Source organism: Diceros bicornis, chromosome X, assembly GCF_020826845.1.
Source record: "Diceros bicornis minor isolate mBicDic1 chromosome X, mDicBic1.mat.cur, whole genome shotgun sequence".
NCBI lineage: Eukaryota > Metazoa > Chordata > Mammalia > Perissodactyla > Rhinocerotidae > Diceros > Diceros bicornis.
Genome location: NC_080781.1, coordinates 20,185,444 through 20,206,968, shown reverse-complemented (window position 1 = coordinate 20,206,968; position 21,525 = coordinate 20,185,444). Strand labels below are relative to the sequence as shown.

Sequence of the window (21,525 nt, the reverse complement as noted above, 5' to 3'; positions counted from 1 at the left end):
TCCTCCCTGACGTGGGAGGCTTCTCGTTTGCCCCTCTTTATCCGCTCTCTGGGTTGCTCAGATGTTGATGGTAGCCCTGTGGCTCCTCTGAGCCCTCTGTGCGGGAGTTTCCCACTGGCTGAGAGAGCCCGAAGAGCTACAGTTTCCCGCCGAGGGCCGCCCCTCCCCCCTCTCTGGGAGCCGCGCGGACCGGATCGCTGATCTGATGGGGAGGGAGCGGAGTTCTCCTTACCTCTCCCCACTTCCTCCAGGGGCCCAGCACGTTCCGCTCTCAGATGTGCGGCAGTGTGGATCCCTCCGCTCCAGCTTTTGACTGTCTGGGATTCCGTTGTTGGTCTGTGGCTGTTACTTTTGTTGTATTTTGTGGGGGAAGAATTCACGGGAAAGCTCACTCCGCCATGATGCTGACGTCACCAGTCCTATGTTCACAACCCCACATTTTACCCTACTGAAACTTTTCACCCCACCAATGGCATTATGGAAGGACGTTACTGTGTTCCAAGGTTTCATCGTTAAAAATGCTGCTGATAGTTCTCTGTTAAGTAAACTACATCGTTAAGTTTCCTTCTCCACATTACCTACATTTAAAAATTTTTGAATTGTATCAAATACATCTTCAAGGTATGTTTTTTTCTTTCAACCTATAAAACATCCATGTATACACAAGAATGTATTATTCCCTTAATATATCGCTGGACTTAATTTACTAATGTTTGAGTATGGATTTTATACCTTTATCTGTGAAAATGGTCTCTGGTGGTTTATTTTTTTTGTTTTTGATAGTATTCTCTCCAGGTTTGGGCAGCAGGGATATAATAATTTTGAACAATTGCGTTAGGATATCTCCTTTTTTGTCCCCTTTTCGTTTCCTATATTCTGGAACAATTTAAATAATAGGAATTCCCATGCCTTGAAATTTGGCAGAATGTGTCTTGTGAGCTTGTAGAGCAGAGGTAATATTTTAATAACCTCAGTTTCTTGATTATCAATATTTTAAGAGTATCTGCTTCATTTTTGGTAATTTTTAAAATTTTTATGTATTTCCAGAAACACATCTATTTCACTGGAAGCTTCACCATATTAAGTTTTATGGGACTTCAGAAGTTTTATGAGAGTGCAGCTATTTGTACACTCTCATTAGAAGAAAAGTTCTTTTTCCTCTGCAAAAATCAAACACACAAACATCATCTTTGGAGGTTATATACAAAGAGTGAAATAGTGAAGAGAACTTTCTGGTCACCCTGGAAATCATCTGGATGTCAGATAGACTGTCCTCACACCCTCCCCATTTCTGTGAGACTAACTTTACGATTTATTATCGTAAAGTTGTACATACCATTCTCCTACAAGAAGGGTAACTCTGGCTGTGTTGAAAACAGACTACAGTAGGGCAAGTGTGGAAGCAGGGAGGAGTTACAGGGCTATTCTAGGTGAGAGCCACTGGTGGCTTTGACTAGGATGGTAGCAGTGGAAGTGCTGAGAACTGGTCAGATTCTGAAAACATCTTGATGGGAGAGCCAACAGGATTTACATATGCAATGTACTTTTGTCAATGACCACATTACAGGCAGATTCTCAACGAGGTACAACTTCTGCTGAGAATCACTGCACTGACTTCAAGTTCTATGAAAATAAGGCCCATTGTTTTCATATTTGTGTATTCTCATTTACACTAAGCACAGTGCTTTGCCAATTTGCTGAAATTCATGTGGATATTTGAAATAGACAAGAGACTTCTGGTTTCAGTTCTGACTTGAGATTAATTACAATAAATTAGTCAACTATTGCAAAGCTGCAGGTCTTAGGCTACTCCAGAATTTCTGGTAGAAGGTGATTACAAAACACATGGGGATATGTTAGATATAAAATTAATGTCTGGATTAGAATCTTGCTTTATTTAAACACGTTCTTCACGCTATAACACAACCCTTCAAAGTCAATCAAGTATGTAACGTTAATATGCTTCCTCAAAACTTATAAACTTAAATAACAACTCATAGCCACAGCTTCTAAACTTCTACAAGGCAGGAGTTTCAAGGCCCAAAAGAGCACATATCATGACTGTAGCATCAAGTCCCATATTAAATGCAAATTTAAGAAAAGCAAACTAGGGAGTATTACATCAGACTACCAAAACTCAGCAAGTTTCTGTGTTATTTGACACAGAATCTCTACTCTACTCTCTAAACTTGTTTCTCAACACTGGGGAATTTTAAAAAATATCAATGCCTGGGCTCCACTCCAAGCCAACTAAATCAGAATCTCTGTGAGATATCTATCTTTTTTTTTTTTTTTAACTTTCTCCAGAAATTCTAATGTCAGCCAGAGTGGAGAACCAATGCTCTAACAAAATCTTATGAAACAAAAAGATAAATAAAAAAGCACAGCACAGGAAAAGTGCAGGAACATGGAGAATAAGTTAAAAATCAAAGGGCTCACCCTTTGCTTTCTAACATCTTTTACCTCTTGAAAGGTCCAAAGATTACTCATATTAGAATCTATATCATAACCATACCAATTAAGCAGTTAAGAAAAAACATAAAATAAGGCCTGCAAAGATCTTCGTTACTTATCTAGAATCATCTGGTGTAACAGTATTTTCCAATGGGCCTAACCAATGCAGAAACAATCGCAGGGCATCACAGGGAGAGGGTGAGGAGAACTTCTGGCTCTAGTTTCCTGTGTTCCAGTCCAGGAAAAGTGGAAGGGGAGAGAAAAGGGTGTCCATGGGGAATGAGCACTCATGCTCTAAAGGATAATTTTCTTTGAACCTACTAATTTCTTTTTCACTCAAAATTGCAAAGATAAAGCAACATAATATATGAGGCAAAGGGAAGCTGGTCTTCAAGAATCCGTGTCTTCAAGTTTACTGGTACAACAATCCTTCAAGCCTGAAGCTACTCAAAGATGAATCATGAAAAATAAGAAGAAAAGTTTTATTTCAAACAGGTTCAGTGATACGTGTGCTACAGCAAAGGCTGGTTGTAGCAAACAGTTTCATTTCAAACCTGCATGATGCATATATTAGACATTATTTGGGAATGATTAATTTCTGGTAAAATGTAGATTCAATCCAACATTATGCCAATTTTTACATTTACTATAGGTCCTATTTTAGTACTAGAGGTTAAATTTTCATCACCAAAAAATGAGAATAACCTTACAGCTACTACTAAGGTAATGAGCTGTGAAATTAATTCCCCAGCATTCCTTTGAAAATATACCCCTAGGTTATTAAGAGAAGTTCCGACTTCATCCAAATGTATTATTTAACTGGAATTCTTCAGTCATCATCTACTGTTGGCTTGATTGTCACTCCTCTTCTTATTTGACCCCAACCAATTAAACTGCAAAATGAAAATAAAAGAAATCGTGAATTTTACATCCATTTCATTATCATTACCGCACAATCATATAACATAACTGGTTTTACTTGCCTATCTGCTAAATTTGAATTTGTTTCCAAAACCTGCCTTTCCATAAAAAAAGCTTACACTATCTTCTTAGATTCTTATACCCTGAAAGATGGGCTCTAGCCAGAACGAATGACAGGAAAAGCAAACAAAAGTTGCTGCTATAAATATGCTCCTCTTCACTCTATCAAAATATATCTACCCCTTCAGAACTGCCGAAGAGCCTTCCAGTCTGCCTAAGGAACCATGTCGACACACAAGCCACTTCAGTCTGATTTTTTTTTTTAAAAATCTCATTCTCTATCCTTTTCTCCTTGAAAAACGCTTTCTTACCATTCACAGCACCTCAACAGATCACAATGGCTTCAGCATGACCTTAGCTGGTAAAGGAAATTAAGAGAAGAACTAGAAGAGTGGATAGTCTATAAACAGATTACTCTCAACAGCAGAGGGACCTCTGCTCCCTCCTTCGATGTCTGCTCTAATCAATGACCAGGCTGGATTGCTACCTCAACTGTAGCTTCTAGAACAAAACTCAACTAAACATGGGTTAAAACCACAATTCTAAAGAATGTAAGGATCAATCAGACACTCTCATTTCTTTTAACGATTTTAACATACTTGCTAATTTTTAAGCAAAGTCTAAAATTTCATTTCGATAGAATCTTCTTATATTAGTGGGCAGACTCAAAAAGATCCTTTGTTTTAAAATCTGTTTTAATCTAGGAAATGTACCATTCTAACTAAGTGAGAATGATACATTCCATGTTGAGAGTTTTTGAAAGTTTACTGTTTAAGCCTATTTTAAAATAGCCAACCCTGGTGGTCTAGTGGTTAAGATTTGGTGCTCTCACTGCCACGGCCTGGGTTCGTTTTCCTGTCAGGGAACCACACCACCCGCCTGTTGGTTGTCATACTTTGGTGGCTGCATGTTGCTGTGATGCTGAGTGCTATGCCACTGGTATTTCAAATACCAGCAGGATCACCCATGGTGGACAGGTGTCAGCAGAGCTTCCAGACTAAGACAGACTGGAAGGACGGATTTGGCCACTCACTTCTGAAAAAACTGGCCACGAAAACCCTATGAATAGCTGCAGAGCATTAGCTGATATAGCACTGGAAGGTGAGAGGATGGTGCAAAACACCAGGCAGGGTCCCGCTCTGCTGTACACAGGGTTGCTAGGAGTCAGAATCAACTCGATGGCACTAACAACAATTTTAAAATACACTGGAGGGCCGGCCCTGTGGCTTGGCGGTTAAGTGCGCGCGCTCCGCTGCTGGTGGCCCGGGTTCAGATCCCGGGCGCACACCGACACATCGCTTCTCCAGCCATGCTGAGGCCACGTCCCACATGCAGCAACTAGAAGGATGTGCAACTATGACATACAACTATCTACTGGGGCTTTGGGGGGAAAAAATAAATAAATAAAATCTTAAAAAAAAAAAAAATAAATAAATAAAATAAAATACACTGGAAATTAGTATGTCTATAATAGCAAATAGTATAATACACAAAAGAGTAAAATCAAGCGGGCATAAATTACCACAAAGCAGGCTTACTTAGACAATAAAAAGTTTAACTCTGTCTAAATTAGAAAGTAATAATTCAGATCTTCTGAACAATAAGGATGAGAGACCATTATAGAGCACAGTATCATGGAAGCCTTAATAAGGGAGGTAGGTAGTGAGGAAAAAAACAGAGAGCCAAGGGTGATTTGAATAATTATGGGGACAATTAGGACACGGAATAGTCTAATTTAGAAGGTTTATATAAGACAAAGCAGGAGGAAACATAAAAGGCATTGAAGCAGGCTTCCAGAAAGGTTCTGAATGTCAGAAAGTAGTGAGAAGCTACTAGAAATTATTGAGCACAGTAATAACGTTTTAGATAAAAATGTTTTAGGAAGATTAATTTTGACTGAGCTCTTAAGTAACAAAGAGGCAAACTAGGAATCTTTTCCAATAACTTTTAACTGTGAAATGATAGTGGTATAGGCTATGATGAGGTCACACAGAATAGAAAGAAAAGGGCAGATTCAGTAACTAACCAGGGAAAGAGCAAAGAGTCAGGAGTCAAAGATATGTGTATGTTTTCTAGCACTATCCACCGAAAGGGCCTAGACACAATAGTACCTTAGGAGTAATGCACATACCTAGCACCCAGATCTTCATTTCTTTTTTTGTGTGTGTGAGGAAGATTAGCCTTGAGCTAACATCTGTCGCCAATCCTCCGCTTTTTGCTGAGGAAGACTGGCCCTGGGCTAACATCCGTGCCCATCTTCCTCCACTTTATATGGGACGCCGCCACAGCATGCCTTGACAAGCAGTGCATCAGTGCGTGCCCGGGATCTGAACCCTGGGCCACAGCAGCAGAGCACGCACACTTAACTGCTACACCAGCAGGCTGGTCCCACATCTTCATTTCTAAATACCATTTCCCAGTAAAAGGAACCAGGGTTCCTTAGAGAAATGGCCAACTCTAAACCGGAGCGGGGGCGGGGGTGTACAAGATGACTCTGGAACATCTTGTGGCAGAAAATAAGGAACTGTTAAAAAAAAAAAAAAATGATGGGGACATGTCAAAAGAACACACAAGCCAGCCTGAAAGGTCTCTACTGGACGAATCCTGGACAATTTGGGCATCAAAATAAATAAGGACAGTAATGACTCATAACCTATTGAATAAAATAGGACTTCATGAGTTCATACTTTAACTAGATAAGTAAATAACGGGGAAGAAAGAATGTCAAATGATAAATGAGGAGTGGTGGAGTTGCGGGGGAGGGAGTCACCATTCTGCAATCACTATAATCAAGCTCAATTCAGTAAGAATCATCAATGGATGGATGCTAAATCCAGGGAGGGTGGGATTTGATGAGGAGCAGGTTATTTGCATAGTCTCAAAGAGTCTCTCCACAGAATGCTTCTTAGTTGCAAGGTAAAAAAAAAAGTAACTATGTAGTGGAGAAACTAGACAACACCCTGATTGCATCATCAAAATTAATCTCAAGAAGGAGGAGCAGTCAGATATCATGTGCCTCTGGCTGTGATTCCCTGAGGAGACATCATCACCTACATAAGTATTCCAGCCAAGAATACACAACCTAAATCTAATCTTAGGAAACATCAGATAAACACAAACTGAAGAACAGTCTATAAAGCAACTAGCTTGTATTCCTCGAAATTATCAATGTCAAGTAAGACAAAGAAAGGCTGTGGAAGTTCCAGATTAGAGATCAAAGAGACATGAAAACTAAATGCAATACATGATCCTAGACTGGAGGGACATAGAGGACATTACTGAAACAAGAGATAAAACTGCAATATGGACTGTAAATTTCAGTATTTTATCAATGCTAAACTTATGAAGTGGTTATATAAAACAATATCCTTGTTTTTAAAAAATATACACGGAAGTGTTAAGAGATCAAGGTGCATGATACATACAATCTACTCTTCATATGGTTCAAAAAAAATTTATATATATATATATAGACACACACAAATAAATCTGTGTATCTGGGAAAAGGGAATCTAGGAGTTCTGTGTACAATACTTGTAATTTTCCTGTTAGGTTTGAAATTATTTCCAAATAAGTTTTTAAAAGCCAAAGGCAAAAGAAATATTGAACCTAAATTCCTTAGTTTTTGCATAGGTTGTGTCTATCACAAATCAGGGCTAGAAATACAGATTTCAAAGTCATACGAATAAACAGTTGAGAGTTAAAGCCACAACAACTTCTGCAGTCAAGGAAAAGTGTGTGTGTACACCACCAAGAACTTAAGGAAACTGATTGTGTCTGTTTTATTAGACAGTGACAAAGGCTAATAAACTTACCGCCAGTGTTTCTCAACTCTTCGGCTAAGGGCAATTTTTTCTCCTACTTCTGTGCACACAGGATTAGTCAAAACAATTTTGCCCAAATCGGCCTTGACTGCACTAACTCTTCCTCCTGTCGACAGGGATCCTATATTCACCATGAGCACTTCATTCTTAGACAGCTTTTGCACCTAGGGAGACAAATTGGGAAAAATAAAGCCCAAAATGAAGAAAATGCTTTCCAAATATGACTGCTTATTTTCCTAAATCCTTCCCAACAACAGATGTCAGCAATTTTCCATCTCTGCCAATCTAATCTCACTGAGACTTTAAAAAAAATCACATGGGTAATGGAATGTCATGTCACTGTCATACGTGACATACTTTCCCATTTTGTTTTACTTTAAACTGATTGCCATATACAAGTTCTCAATTTTCAGTAAGTGAAATTTATTCACCTTTTTTTCTTTTCTTTTCTTTTTTTTTTTTTTTGGTGAGGAAGATTGGCCCTGAGCTAACATCTGTGCCAATCTTCCTCTATTTTGTATGTAGGATACCGCCACAGCATGGCTTGATGAGCAGTGTGTAGGTCCACGCCCAGGATCTGAACCCATGAACCCCGGGCCCTGAAGTGGAGTGTGTGAACTTAACCACCACACCACTGGGTCAGTCTCACAACTTTTTTCCTTAATCTGTGTTAATTGTAGAAGAATGAATGTCAAAACTGGTCTTATCATCACTGTTACTTTTTTTGAAACAGGAATTACAGAAAGCACTTACCTTTGCTGCTTTCTTGTCTCCTTCAGTGCGTACACCTAGAAGCCGTCTCAGCAGGAAATAGGAGATTTCCAACTCAGTGAAGATTTCAGGTAAAGCTCCAACTGCTCCAAGTACTTGCCCCACCATTCTGTCAGCCCGGCACAAAGTGGGGTCAATTTTTGTTCCAACTCCTGATATAAAATAAGATATATATAGTCCAACTTTTTATTTCCTATAAAGCTATTTACCCAAAAACTTAAACAAGTACAGCATATACCTATACATCTTAATACACACTTACATTTTCATACTCATGTAATAGCTACATAGGTGTGACAAAATACTTGTTTTATCTGAAGAAACAGAACTGTAAACTCATGGGTTAGTTGGGCATTTGAGAACGGAAAGAGTCTCTTGATTTAAATTCTAAATAAAGGGCAAACCGAAATAATAGCCTAACTCAAAAATGAGTCTGAATATCATTAATGAAGGTTGAAAACACACAAAATTCATAATGAGTAGTTTGCAGAATATTTGCCTGCCATTTCTCTCCTGGAAGTCTGATCAAAAAGATAGCTAAGGGGCTGGCCCCGTGGCTTAGTGGTTAAGCATGCATGCTCCGCTACTGGAGGCCCGGGTTCGGATCCCAGGCGTGCACTGACGCGCCGCTTCTCCAGCCATGCTGAGGCCACGTCCCACATACAGCAACTAGAAGGATATGCAACTATGACATACAACTATCTACTGGGGCTTTGGGGAGAAAAAGGGGAAAAAAAAAAAAAATATAGCTGAGGGGGCCAGCCAATGGCATAGTGGTTAAGTGTGCATGCTCTGCTTCAGCCGCCCCAGGATTTGCAGGTTCAGATCCTGGGCACGCACTGACACACCACTTGTCAAGCCATGCTGTGGCGGTATCCCATATAAACTAGAGGAAGACAGGCACGGATGTTAGCCCAGGGCCAATCTTCCTCAGTAAAAAGAGGAGGATTGGCATCAATATTAGCTCAGGGCTGATCTTCCTCACAAAAAAAAAAAAAAAAGATAGCTTAAAGACTTCATATATGATTCCTGGGATCCATTTCAAAATACTTTAGCTGTTGTCTTTCAATGGGGAGAAGGAAGAAGCTATAAAAATGAAGCGGGGCCGGCCCCGAGACTTAGCGGTTAAGTGCGCGCGCTCCGATACTGGCGGCCCGGGTTCAGACCCCAGGCGCTCACTGATGCACCGCTTCTCCGGCCATGCTGAGGCCGCGTCCCACATACAGTAACTAGAAGGATGTGCAACTATGACATACAACTATCTACTGGGGCCCTGGGGAAAAAAAGGAGGAGGATTGGCAATAGATGTTAGCTCAGAGCCGGTCTTCCTCAGCAAAAAGAAGAGGATTACCATGGATGTTAGCTCAGGGCTGATCTTCCTCACCAAAAAAAAAAAAAAAAAAAAAAGGAAGCAAGACTGTATTGATAATTGTTGAAGCTGGGTGGTGGCTACATGAGGGTTATCATTACACTATTCTCTCTGCTTTTATGTTTGGAAAGTTCTATAAGTCAAATTAAAAAAAAACAAACACTTCTGGGCCGGCCCCGTGGCTTAGCGGTTAAGGGCGCGCACTCCGCTGCTGGCGGCCCGGGTTCGGATCCCGGGCGCGCACCGACGCACTGCTTCTCCGGCCATGCTGAGGCCGCGTCCCACATACAGCAACTAGAAGGATGTGCAACTACGACATACAACTATCTACTGGGGCTTTGGGGAAAAAGAAATAAATAAATTAAATTAAAAAAACAAACAAACACTTCCACTTTTCCAGAGTTTCCTTATTAAAAAAAACAGATAAAATCATATACAGTAAACTCTTAATTACAAGATAGAACAGAGAAATGAATTATACAGCTGAAAACCACAGCACCAAAAGACAAACTCCCTCTTCACCACACATTTCCTTCCTTAATCCAAAAGTCCAGTACCTCTAACTCTCACTAAATCTGGCCTTGTTCTAGGTATCTGCTAAGACACTACATTGTAAGGGACCAGAAAAATCCATAAATTACCTCAGTAACTTCCTACACAATGGAAGTTATCTTCTTTTATTTCCATCTCAGTGTAAATACAATATGACATGATTCAACTGACATTTGTGGGTAACTTTCCATTTGCAAAACATACATAAAAAACAATCATTTCTACACTAAAAACCATGTAGACACACATGCACACACAAAGTATAGTTAGGTATTTTAAATGCTAGGTCATAAAACGCATTTTGTTATTACTAACAAGGAGCTATTTTATATACTAACCCAAAATGTATTCTTCTTTAACCTTAAAAATAATTTTTAGAAAACACATGAAACCATTTCATGACCTAAAATCAACAGCTTAACCACATGTATGTTCCCCTACTCCATTCAACTATTAAAATATCCAATTAAGAATCTACAATATAGGCTAGCCCTGTGGCTTAGCGGTTAAGTGCGTGCGCTCCGCTGCTGGCGGCCCAGGTTCGGATCCTGGGCACGCACCAAACACTGCTTCTCCGGCCATGCTGAGGCCGCGTCCCACATACAGCAACTAGAAGGATGTGCAACTACGACATACAACTATCTACTGGGGCTTTTGGGGGAAAATAAATAAAATCTTTAAAAAAAAAAAAAATCTACAATATATCTTTTTGGGTAATCCATTTCCCATGAAAAGTACCATGAATATCCACAAATTAAAAGCGTAGGGATGAGAGGAAAATCCTTACCAATAAGACCTCCTGGAGCAGCATACTGAAGATCATTATGTTCTGCGAAGAGGGATACAATTTTGGAAAAGATTGGCTTACACATCAGTTTTCCTTCACTATCTTTGGAAACAATACCAGGTCTGACTTCTATCTCCTGGCCCACCTGTAAAAATATAAATTAGTAATTACAACTACTGTGGGACAACACAATTTCCATTTATATAGAAAAAGTCCCAACAGGAAGACCATAAAACTAAAAAGGCAACCCTTTCTCTATTTCAAAAATCACTATCAAAAAAAAAAAAAAAAAAAAAAAAAGATGTGGAAGACATCTTCAAAACCAGAACCACCCAACTGTTTCTAACTACCTACCACACAAGGCTATCCCCATATAAAATGTGCTACATACTCATAAAGAGCCTATAAAGTTAGAGGACAGACACATTCAAAAGACATAAAAGTAAACAAAGAAATCTCTATCAAGTATAGACACCATAAAAAAAATTTTATTTTTCAATTTGGAGTGTCCATACTATTTTCCTGATTAAGACAAGGGAAAACCAAACAAAAGAAAAACCGAACAACCAAAATCCAGTTTACCTTTAATACTCCTTTTAGAATACTACCACCAGCTACACCTCCCTTAAGGTCATCAACTTCACAGCCAGGTTTGTTGACATCAAAGGATCTAATAACTAAAAGAAAACAAAACAAATCAAGCCAATTCTGTTCATTTTAACTTTAGAAAAAATATTATTCTAAGTTAACTTTTCTAAAATAGTAGACGCATAAGATTTACACCAGAGGGGTAATTTGTGACAAACTCTAGTATTGTTACTCAACTAGGTTTACTGCAGCCTTACTTATGATGGAAAAATTAGAAATAACTTAAAAGTTCATTGATAGGATTATGGTACATTCATATTATGGAGTAACATGCAGCTATTAAAAAATAATGTTAGAGTCACATGTAATGATCTAGAAGGATAACCCTCATACACGGTTAAGAAAAAAAATAAAACTAGTTACAAAAATAACATGCATAGGATGATCCCACTTCCACAAAGAAAAACTAAAACAAGAAACATGTATGTTTACACATGATATGAAGAAAAAGAAAGGTGTGGGAATACTACACACCAACTGCTAATTTTGGTTACTTCAGAGCTAAGGGGCTAGAAGTGGCAGGCAGAGAGATCATTGTTTCTTTATATACCTCTACATCATATGACTTGTAAAATAAAAATTTAGTTTTAAAACTACAAAAGAGGGCCAGCCCCGTGGCTTAGCGGTTAAGTGCGTGAGCTCCGCTACTGGCGGCCCGGGTTCGGATCCTGGGCACGCACTGATGCACTGCTTCTCCGGCCATGCTGAGGCCGCGTCCCACATGCAGCAACTACCAGGATGTGCAACTATGACATACAACTATCTACTGGGGCTTTGAGGAAAAAAAAGGAAGAGAATTGGCAATAGATGTTAGCTCAGAGCCGGTCTTCCTCAGCAAAAAGAGGAGGATTAGCATGGATGTTAGCTAAGGGCTGATCTTCCTCACACACACACAAAAAAAAACTACAAAAGAACTATAGGACTACATGACCTACACTTAGGTCCCTGAGGGCAGTGACCCTTAACAAGAGGTATGCATCACAATCACCGAGGAGAACACTTCCCACAACACACAAGGGGCGCCGAGTGAAGACTTGGAGGGGCTCAAATGTCTGTTTTGAAAAGGCTCCTACATCTCTGTGTAGGAACCACAAGCTTAGATGATCAAATTATACCAATATTGGTACTATGAACTTAAATAAAAGTGCAAGGGACTTGAAAATCTTCATTAATGGTACAATGAAATCATTTGTATGGAAGTTCTACCATCCTGTTCCTTTTTTTTTTTTTTTAATTTTTTGTTTATTGCAGTAACATTGGTTTATAACATTGTATACATTTCAGGTGTACATCATTACACTTCTATTTCTGCATGGATTACATCACGTTCACCACCCAAATACTAATTACAACCCATCACCACACACATGTGCCGAATTATCCCTTTCGCCCTCCTCCCTCCCCCCTTCCCCTCTGGTAACCACCAATCCAATCTCTGTCTCTATGTGTTTGTTTGTTGTTGTTGTTATCTACTACTTAATGAAGGAAATCATACGGTATTTGACCTTCTCCCTCTGACTTATTTCACTTTGCATAATACCACTATCCTGTTCCTGAATGAAACATTGTAATTCCATAGAGAATACTGTATTACTCCATCTTGATTATACAACACACCATATACTGAGCACAAAAAGGTTAAACGTTCCTTCTGTATTCAGGACTCCACCCCTCATCAATGCAATCTAGCAGTCAGTACAACACAGAATTAATGGATTTCAAAAAAATTTTTATGGAGATTGTAATTTATTATCACCTCTGCAGAAACAGGAAAAATTAATAAACACCCTTAAAGGGGAATCACCAATGTGGAAAAGATCAAATTAAGAGTTAAAGACAAATCTTATCACTTACCAATAAGTCGGGGTTCTGAAGTAAAGTCTCTTGGAGGTACTGGAATTTTCTTTACTATGTACTCACAGACAACTTCAATATTGTATTTCAGCTGAGCAGAAATTGGAATAATAGGAGCTCCTTCTGCTACTGTACCTATATGACAAAATTCAGAAAGATCACAATTCTTCAGTTTTACAGAACTTGCTCTATACATGTTACATGAAACAGTTACGTTTACTAAAAGAGATACCTAAACATCCCTACGCAACTGCCAACAACAGGCAGAAAGTGATAATTCTGTTTAGAAAGGTGGTAGTATTCTACGTATGTTTTTACTCCTGAAAATGAATGCTATTCCCATTAAAGAAAAAAAATGTTAAAATATATTAACATATATTTAATATACTAAAATGATAAAACTGTTTAAAGGAATAAAATACTAACACTCTTGGGAAAGAGCACTTTACTAGTTGAAAGATTTCTAATAACATGTAATTAACCTCCCAATAAATGTCAAGATAAAATTACAGACTCTTTGCTAATCAAAACTGCTGGCACATATAATATTTGATCCTTATTAAGTACATGTCAAACAGGCTGGTCAAAGAAATGGACCAGACATAATTAGATTTTAATTAAAGTGACACATTCTTTTTCATTATGATAGAACTGGGTTCATAGGAAGTCAACCTTTCTAACAAGAAAAACCAGGCTAAAAGAGATGTCAACAATACGATGCATCTTGTGTTCCCTGAAATGAGAAACACTGTGCTGTTAGAGAAAGGGACACTAGGAAGATTAAATATTTAAATCACTTTCAGTTCCAATTTTCAAAGTAGCTACCCAGTAAGAATAAATGGTGTAATACTTATTTTTTTTTTAAATATGCTTTTGTTCATTTTACCATCACTGAGAAGGATTTTTTTTTAATCTGATTGCTAGTTTCCAGAACACAAATTCAGTTCTAACTTTTGGTGAGCAAAAATGTACTTTAGTTTATCAAATTCAGAAACACAGATTTCACTAGTTCTATCAGGTGGCTAACAAGCAGTAGGTAGAGAAAAATAAGACTTAAGACCCAGAAGTTCACCCTGTTTTAGATAACCTATTATATTAAAAGTTAATTTAACATCTGATATCTGGATTAAATGCCTCTCAAAGTGATTCATAGATTTATTAGATATTATGGCTTCTTACCTTGTACAAATGCAAGGATCTGTTCATATTGTTCTTTAGCCTGGCTTTCTTTTACCAAATCAATTTTATTTTGCAGAATCAAAATATGCTTCAGTTTCATGATTTCTATAGCAGCCAGGTGTTCAGAAGTTTGAGGCTGAGGACAAGACTCATTACCAGCTAGATGATGAATAAAAAAGATGCATGAGAATTAGCTAGAAATATTTGCCAGAACAGGCAAATCCATAAGAGACAGAAAGCAGATTAGTGGTTGCCAGGGGCTGGGGGGAAGGGGAATAGAGGGACTGTTTAACGGGCACGAGGTTTCCTTTTGGAGTGATGAAAACGTTCTGGAACTAGATAGCAGTGATGCTTGTACAACACCGTGAATATATTAAATGTCACTGGATTGTACACTTTAAATGGGCTAAAATGGTAAATTTTATGTTATGTGTGTTTTACTACCAAAAAAAAAAATTAGCTGGCATATAATAAAGGAAACATTTGAATGCCCTAGCCCTATTCAAGGCAAAAGTCTTGGACATCACCAAGCATCCACCTTTTGCCCCTGCTTCACCCTCTGTGCCTGCATTCACTGGAGCCTCCCATTCCTGGTCCTAAGCAAGAAGTTTGGAATCAACAAGTCTGGCATCTCAGGGTCTGCCCTCAGGTTTTGCTCAGGCATAAGGTATAGCCCTCTGGCTCTATCTAGTGTTAGAGATGTTCTGGCCCAGTCAAGATCCTGAGGGGCAGAGAGTAATTAAGAGGGGTTTCAACTTCAACTACCATCAGAGGCTACTATCTAACAATGGGAGGGAAGAACATAACTGCCAAGATAACCGACAGTGTATTATAAAGAAATAGGCATGTTTTATTGGGCACTCCAACGATCATCCTCCCTAGGCAGTGACATTCAGGTGTCCTGTACTATGTCCACTTGGCATACTTTTAAAAATTATATCTCACAGCAACAAAATCTCTCAACAGCTCACATAAGGAAAGTAGCACAATCCTAGCCCTGAAAACCTCAATTCAAGTCTAGACTTCGGCACTTATTATGAATGAGATTTACAAGTAAATAAAACCATTATACATCAATGTTGCAGCGAACAACTCAGAGACAAAAAAAAAAAAACCATATATCTACTTTTACATGTAAATATATAACTAAAATAATAAATCATTTCATGTGATCTAAGTGGGGAAAATGCACTACTGACTTTTTAAACATACATACTACTGTAAGAATTCCCACGAGATATCAGCCCTAGGTCTATCTGGTAGGCAGGGTGTCATCCTGGATGACATGTTAGTTCCCATTAATTTGACCCTTAGGTAACGGATATGGCTCTTAAAGGCCTTAGTTTCTCCTTAAATATTTCATCTTGGATATGCTCCACACTGATTCGTCCAAACCAATTCTGATGTATTTACCTATCAACAGAAGAGCTGCATCCATCACTGCTGCACCGTTCAGCATAGTAGCCATCAAAATATCGTGGCCAGGACAGTCAACAAAGGAAACATGTCTAACAATTGAGAAACAACAATCAGTCCTAAGATCAATCTATACTTCAATGTGCAAGTTATAGATTTCTTAAAATTAAATTACTTTAGGGGCTGGCCCCGTAGCATAGCAGTTGGGTTCAGCCCACTGCGCTTCAGTGGCCCGGGTTCACAAGGTCAGATCCCATGCGCGGACATACACCGCTCGTCAGCCATGCTGTGGCGGCAACCCACATACAAAATAGAGGAGGACTGGCACAGATGTTAGCTCAGAGCTAACCTTCCTCAAGCAAAAAAAAAAAAAAGAGGAAGATTGGCAACAGATGTTAGCTCAGGACAAATCTTCCTCACACACACAAAAAAAACAAAATAAATCACTTTAAATACAGAATATGAATATTACATATGAATATGGAATCAGAATATGGAATTAATTCTTACTGCTGTAAAGTCAAGTGGTTACAGGATTTAGCATTTCTAGACTTTGGAAATAAGATTACCTACTGGCTCAGAGTAAAATCACTGCAGATCATTACAAAGCTATGAAATTAGCTATGTGTAGAAATAACTGAAGGGACAGAAACTCCCAAATCCAATCAAAGTGAATATGGTATAGAATATGATATAGAGTGTATATCGGGAATGTCATTGATTTCAAAGCTAAAACAGTGTTAACAGAATGGGCATTGCCATCTGAAAAAATAATCTGTCAAAAATTTCTCTAGCATTTTGAAAAGCTGGAACTGCCAATCTAAACCGGAGACGGCAGCACTATTTTAACAAAACTATGCTACTCATTCAGAATCATTATTTTTAAAAATTGTATGCACACACTATCCTGATCTAAAACAGGAGTCAGCAAACTGCCCACTGCCATACCCACTCATGCACATCACATCTGCTTTCATAACAAAAGAGCAGAGATAAGTAGTTGCAACAGAGAACCTATGGCCTGCAAAGCAGAAAATATTTACTATCTGGCCCTTTACAGAAAAAGTCTGCTGATCCCTGATCAGGGCCAGAACTAGAGTGAGGCAAGTGAGGTCCTTGCCTCAGGTACAAAATTCAAGGGGATGCCAAAAAACCCAGTAATCAAAATAAATATTTAAAGTTTTTTAAAAATCAAAATTAGGGGCTGGCCCCGTGGCCTAGTGGTTAAGTTTGGTGTATTCCACTTTGGTGGCCCAGGTTTGGTTCCCGGGCATGGACCTATACCACTCATCAGCGGCCATGCTGTGGCGGTGACCCACATACAAAATAGAAGAAGACTGGCACAGATGTTAGCTCAGGGAGAATCTTCCTCAGCAAGGAAAAAAAAAAGAAAGAAAGAAAGAAAGAAAAAAATGAGTAATTTGAACCTGTCTCTATTTAAAAAAATGATATTCTGTTTATGACAATTTCTTTGCATTAATTTCAAAAGAATTGCATTAAAATACTATTTAGGGCCTGCCCGGTGGCATAGTGGTTAAGTGTGCACGCTCCGCTGCTGGTGGCCCAGATTCGGATCCCGGGCGTGCACTGACACACTGCTTGTCAGGCCATGCTGTGGCGGCGTCCCATATAAAGTAGAGGAAGATGGGCACAGATGTTAGCTCAGGGCCAGTCTTCCTCAGCAAAAAGAGGATTGGCGACAGATGTTAGCTCAGAGCTGATCTTCCTCTCTCTCTCACATACTCACACACTCTCTCACACACACACTCTAAATAAATAGATATTAAAAAAATAAATAAATAAAAAATAAAATACTATTTATCTTGATTACTGAGTTTTTTTTAGCATTCCCCCCTTCTTAAATTTTGGGTCTCACTCACCTCTCCCTAGTCCCAACTCTGCCCCAGGTCTAAAATTTCCTTGTGGGGCATCCCCAAACCCCATAAACATCACTAGGCGGATGTCAGTATCCTCTGATAAAGAACCAGGATATGCAACCATACTCAGAAAACAGATGGGTAACAAGCCCATGTATTTAAGAGGAGTAATTAAGTATAGCTTTGTTCCAGGCTGGCCCTGTGGCTTAGCGGTTAAGTGCGCGCGCTCCGCTACTGGCGGTCCAGGTTCGGATCCCGGGTGCACACCGACGCACCACTTCTCCGGCCATGCTGAGGCCGAGTCCCACATATAGCAACTAGAAGGATGTGCAACTATGACATACAACTATCTACTGGGGCTTTGGGTAAAAAAAAAAAAAAAGGAGGAGGATTGGCAATAGATGTTAGCTCAGAGTCGGTCTTCCTCAGCCAAAAAAAAAAGAGGAGGATTAGCATGGATGTTAGCTCGGGGCTGATCCTCCTCACAAAAAAAAAAAAAAAAAAAGAATGGCTTTGTTCCTCCCTTATCTAAGAAACAGAAATAACATTGTTTAAAAGAAATTTAGGAAGCCTGGCAAAAAGAATCCCTTAAATTCAATGAGCTGTGTTTCCCTCCCTTTCATTCTGCTTATGTGATACTTTTCCTTTGGAGAACTAGATGTAAGTATTTTAACTTAGGTTTAAATACCTGACTGCTCAAATTATTGTCATTATAGACAATAAAATCATAAAATAATGGAAAATCAGCAATTAGGTTCACTGTTTAACATCTCAGTTAAATATTTCAAAAAACACAAATCATAAGACAATAAAATATGAAGTGTCAAGTGTTTTTAGCACGGAAGTGGTTACCTGACTAATCTGAAGTTCCCTTTGGTCCCTGGAATGTCTGTAGGAAACTCATCGGGTGTACTGCTTCCACAGGATCTATAACATTCTGGCCGAGGACAACTTGGGTCGTCAAGTTTATAAATCTGAAAGTTCCAATCAAAAAAAGATTTAGATTTACCTGCATGTTCAAAAATTAAAGCTAGGTTCTAGTTTCACAGTACACAGCTCACCTTAGCATTAGCATATCCAAGTTTGATTGTAATGTTTCTTTCCAGTTCATTTTTGAACCTGACAGTGTGAACTCCAGAAATAGCTTTTACAACTGTGGATTTCCCATGAGCTACATGACCAATTGTACCTGTAGACAAAGTACAAAAAATTAATTCATGTGTACTCAATTACACCAGATGTTTTTTCAAATAGTGTTAAGAGTGGAAAACCCAAAGCCATAACTAACTGTAAATATCAATGTAAAACCAACAATTACTTTTGATTTTTCCTGCTATACATCCTTTCCTACTAAAAACTTATTCTGATACAGGACTAAAGAGAACTTTCTATGTAACTGACAACCTCGTTTAAAAACCATACTCACCATAATAAAAACTATTCATCTTATGTTTTTAATCACAGAAAACACTACCTTCATTTAAAATGAACATTCAATAAAAAGTACTTAAAATCTTATATATTAAGAAACTTTCCAGCATTTCCAGAGTGAAGTAAATAGGTATGATGAATCCTAACATAACAAAAATGAACGCATGAAAACAACCTAGATTTAATCACGGTAATGCTGCCAAGGGTAGCATATATCTTATAACTTTTTAATAGCCTTGTGGTAGAGCCTTACCTTTAACTAGGTTTTACTGTGCTGTTTGTACAGACTCTCAAATACCAAAAATTTACAGTCAACATAACTTCTCCTCTAAAGTTCTAGATGCCAATTAAGAAAAAAAAAATATTCTACTTAACAATAGTATAAATAGCAAATAAAACTTTCACAAACTCTGCCCTTGCAATAACCCTGTGTGGTCAGTACAGCTGAATTTTCACCTCTTCCTTAAACTGTTACATATGACTACATATTGCCTTACGCTATTAAACTTTTCATGTGTCTATATCTTCTCTTCTAGTCTATAAGCCAGGCACGGGAAACATGCTTCCCAAAAAATCTAGTAGGTGCTTTGCTCACAAGGGCTCAACATCTATTTCTTGAATATCTGCATCCTCATATAATTCAGGTCATTACACAAAGAGAGAGGTTAAAATTACTTGCAGGAGATCAAGCAAGGGAGGCCTCCAACCTATTCTTAACTTACCTATATTAATGGTGGCTTGTCTGCTGATAACTTCGTGTGAAAGTGGCGTCAACTTCGTAACATCCTGTAATCAAACATATTATTTTTATTCTAAATCGCTGTACGTAACACAAATCACAACTTTTTCTTCAACCATATTTGCTACCTACAGCTCGCCACTATCTGAACAGCTAGCTCTCTTCTACTTCTAAAACGCTTTTCCTGTATAAGCAATCTGGTACTCTGAAGACTGGGAAGCCCTAAGACTCCTTCATCGTTATACAAGACTACACCTCCGCTCACTGTGGGAGATGTGGAGGCCCGAAGCCCCCCAACCTTGACAGCATTAAGCACTGAGCACAATGTAGACATTTCCTTCCCAGACTTTAAGAAGTTAAAACCTCAATGACATTTAACACTATGACTTTCCAATCGAATGCTTCGGGGTCTCGAGATCTCACGATCTCACATCCCCAGGTCCAGCTCGTGGACCTGCGGAGGTGCAGGCGGCGGCGCGAGCGCGGCTTAACCCGGCGGGCTCCGGGGCTCCCTCCTACCCCACGCTCCCGACAGCTCGGCACTGCCTCGCCTCAAAGCCTCCCGGGACGCTCGGTCATCCCCACTCCTCAGCTCACTCCCCATCCTCCCACAGCGAAACTTTACCAAGGTGGCGAGATCCTGGCGAGAAAGATGCGGCTGCCCTAGAGTCACTCCAGCCTCGCCCCCAGCCATCTTGCCCGGAGAGGAAGGAAGTCGCGCCGGCTACTGCCTGACTGTACGCAGGCCCCCTTGTGCGGGGCGGGGCAGCGGAGGCGGGAAGGCTGACTAAGGCGCCGGCCTGGGAAAGGCGGGTGATCGGTGCAGCACGGGCCTCACTGCTTGGACTTCTCTCTGCTTGGGTTTATGTAGTGCCTGCCGGCAGGCTGACTACAAATCACGAGGCAAAGTTTTGGGATCCATTCGTCGCAGACCTGTTGGCTATTTGTGCAGGCAACGCTGAGGGCAGCCCCAGAAAAAGGCCCCTTGCTAGGCGGATGATGCAACCGACGCGCGCGCTGGCGAGCGAGAAGCCATTTCCGTTTCCCGTGGGGATAGCGGAACGAGTTTCCGGGAACCTGGGAATCTTATCTCGGTGTGAGGACAGACAGTGGGAATGTCTTTCTTTTCCGATACCCATAATTTAAAAAGTGAGGTCGGCTCGGGGTCTGGCCCGCCTGTAACTGGGCTGTTGGCCGGGAAGAGGCCGCGCTTTGAGCTGGCCATGCTTACGGCGCCGCGCGTCACCTGACGGGCCGCGGGGAGGGCGCCCTCGAGCGGAGGTTTGGTGAACTGCTCAGTGACCCAGAGATTGCGAAAGCAAAGTCCTTAACTTGTTCTCAGAGAGAGGTTTCTAGAGCCAGGGAGGCCGTCCGTGGTGGCGCTAGACTGCGTTCAGAAGGGAGTTAGCATAAGATAGAAGCTAGATGTCGTAAGAGCGCCCAGAGATTTTTTAAAAAGCCGATCCAAGAAAACCCACTTGTTTAGTGTTTAATACTAAATCAGTATTTTAAAATGTAAAGATTTTCGAGACTTTCTTAACCCTTTATTCATCGTGTGTTAAAAAGAAGTCGAGCAATTTTTGTTTCTCCCCATGCATTTCTATACTTTACAAATGTTCTATCATGAACAGGTATTCATTATT

The 21,525-nt window shown here is 39.7% G+C and overlaps 1 protein-coding gene across 1 annotated transcript; it reads right to left on the bottom strand.

The window, feature by feature from the left end:
• Positions 1-2,922: 2,922 nt before the first annotated feature.
• EIF2S3 (eukaryotic translation initiation factor 2 subunit gamma) lies at positions 2,923-20,614 on the bottom strand. Its single transcript, XM_058535584.1, has 12 exons — positions 20,508-20,614; positions 19,866-19,929; positions 18,774-18,901; positions 18,565-18,686; positions 15,833-15,927; positions 14,420-14,578; positions 13,241-13,375; positions 11,321-11,415; positions 10,739-10,883; positions 8,013-8,182; positions 7,251-7,423; positions 2,923-3,347 (listed from the first exon to the last, which is right to left on the bottom strand). The coding sequence occupies exons 1-12, from the start codon at positions 20,574-20,576 to the stop codon at positions 3,284-3,286; spliced, it is 1,419 nt and encodes a 472-aa protein (XP_058391567.1). The 5' UTR covers positions 20,577-20,614; the 3' UTR covers positions 2,923-3,283.
• Positions 20,615-21,525: the final 911 nt, after the last annotated feature.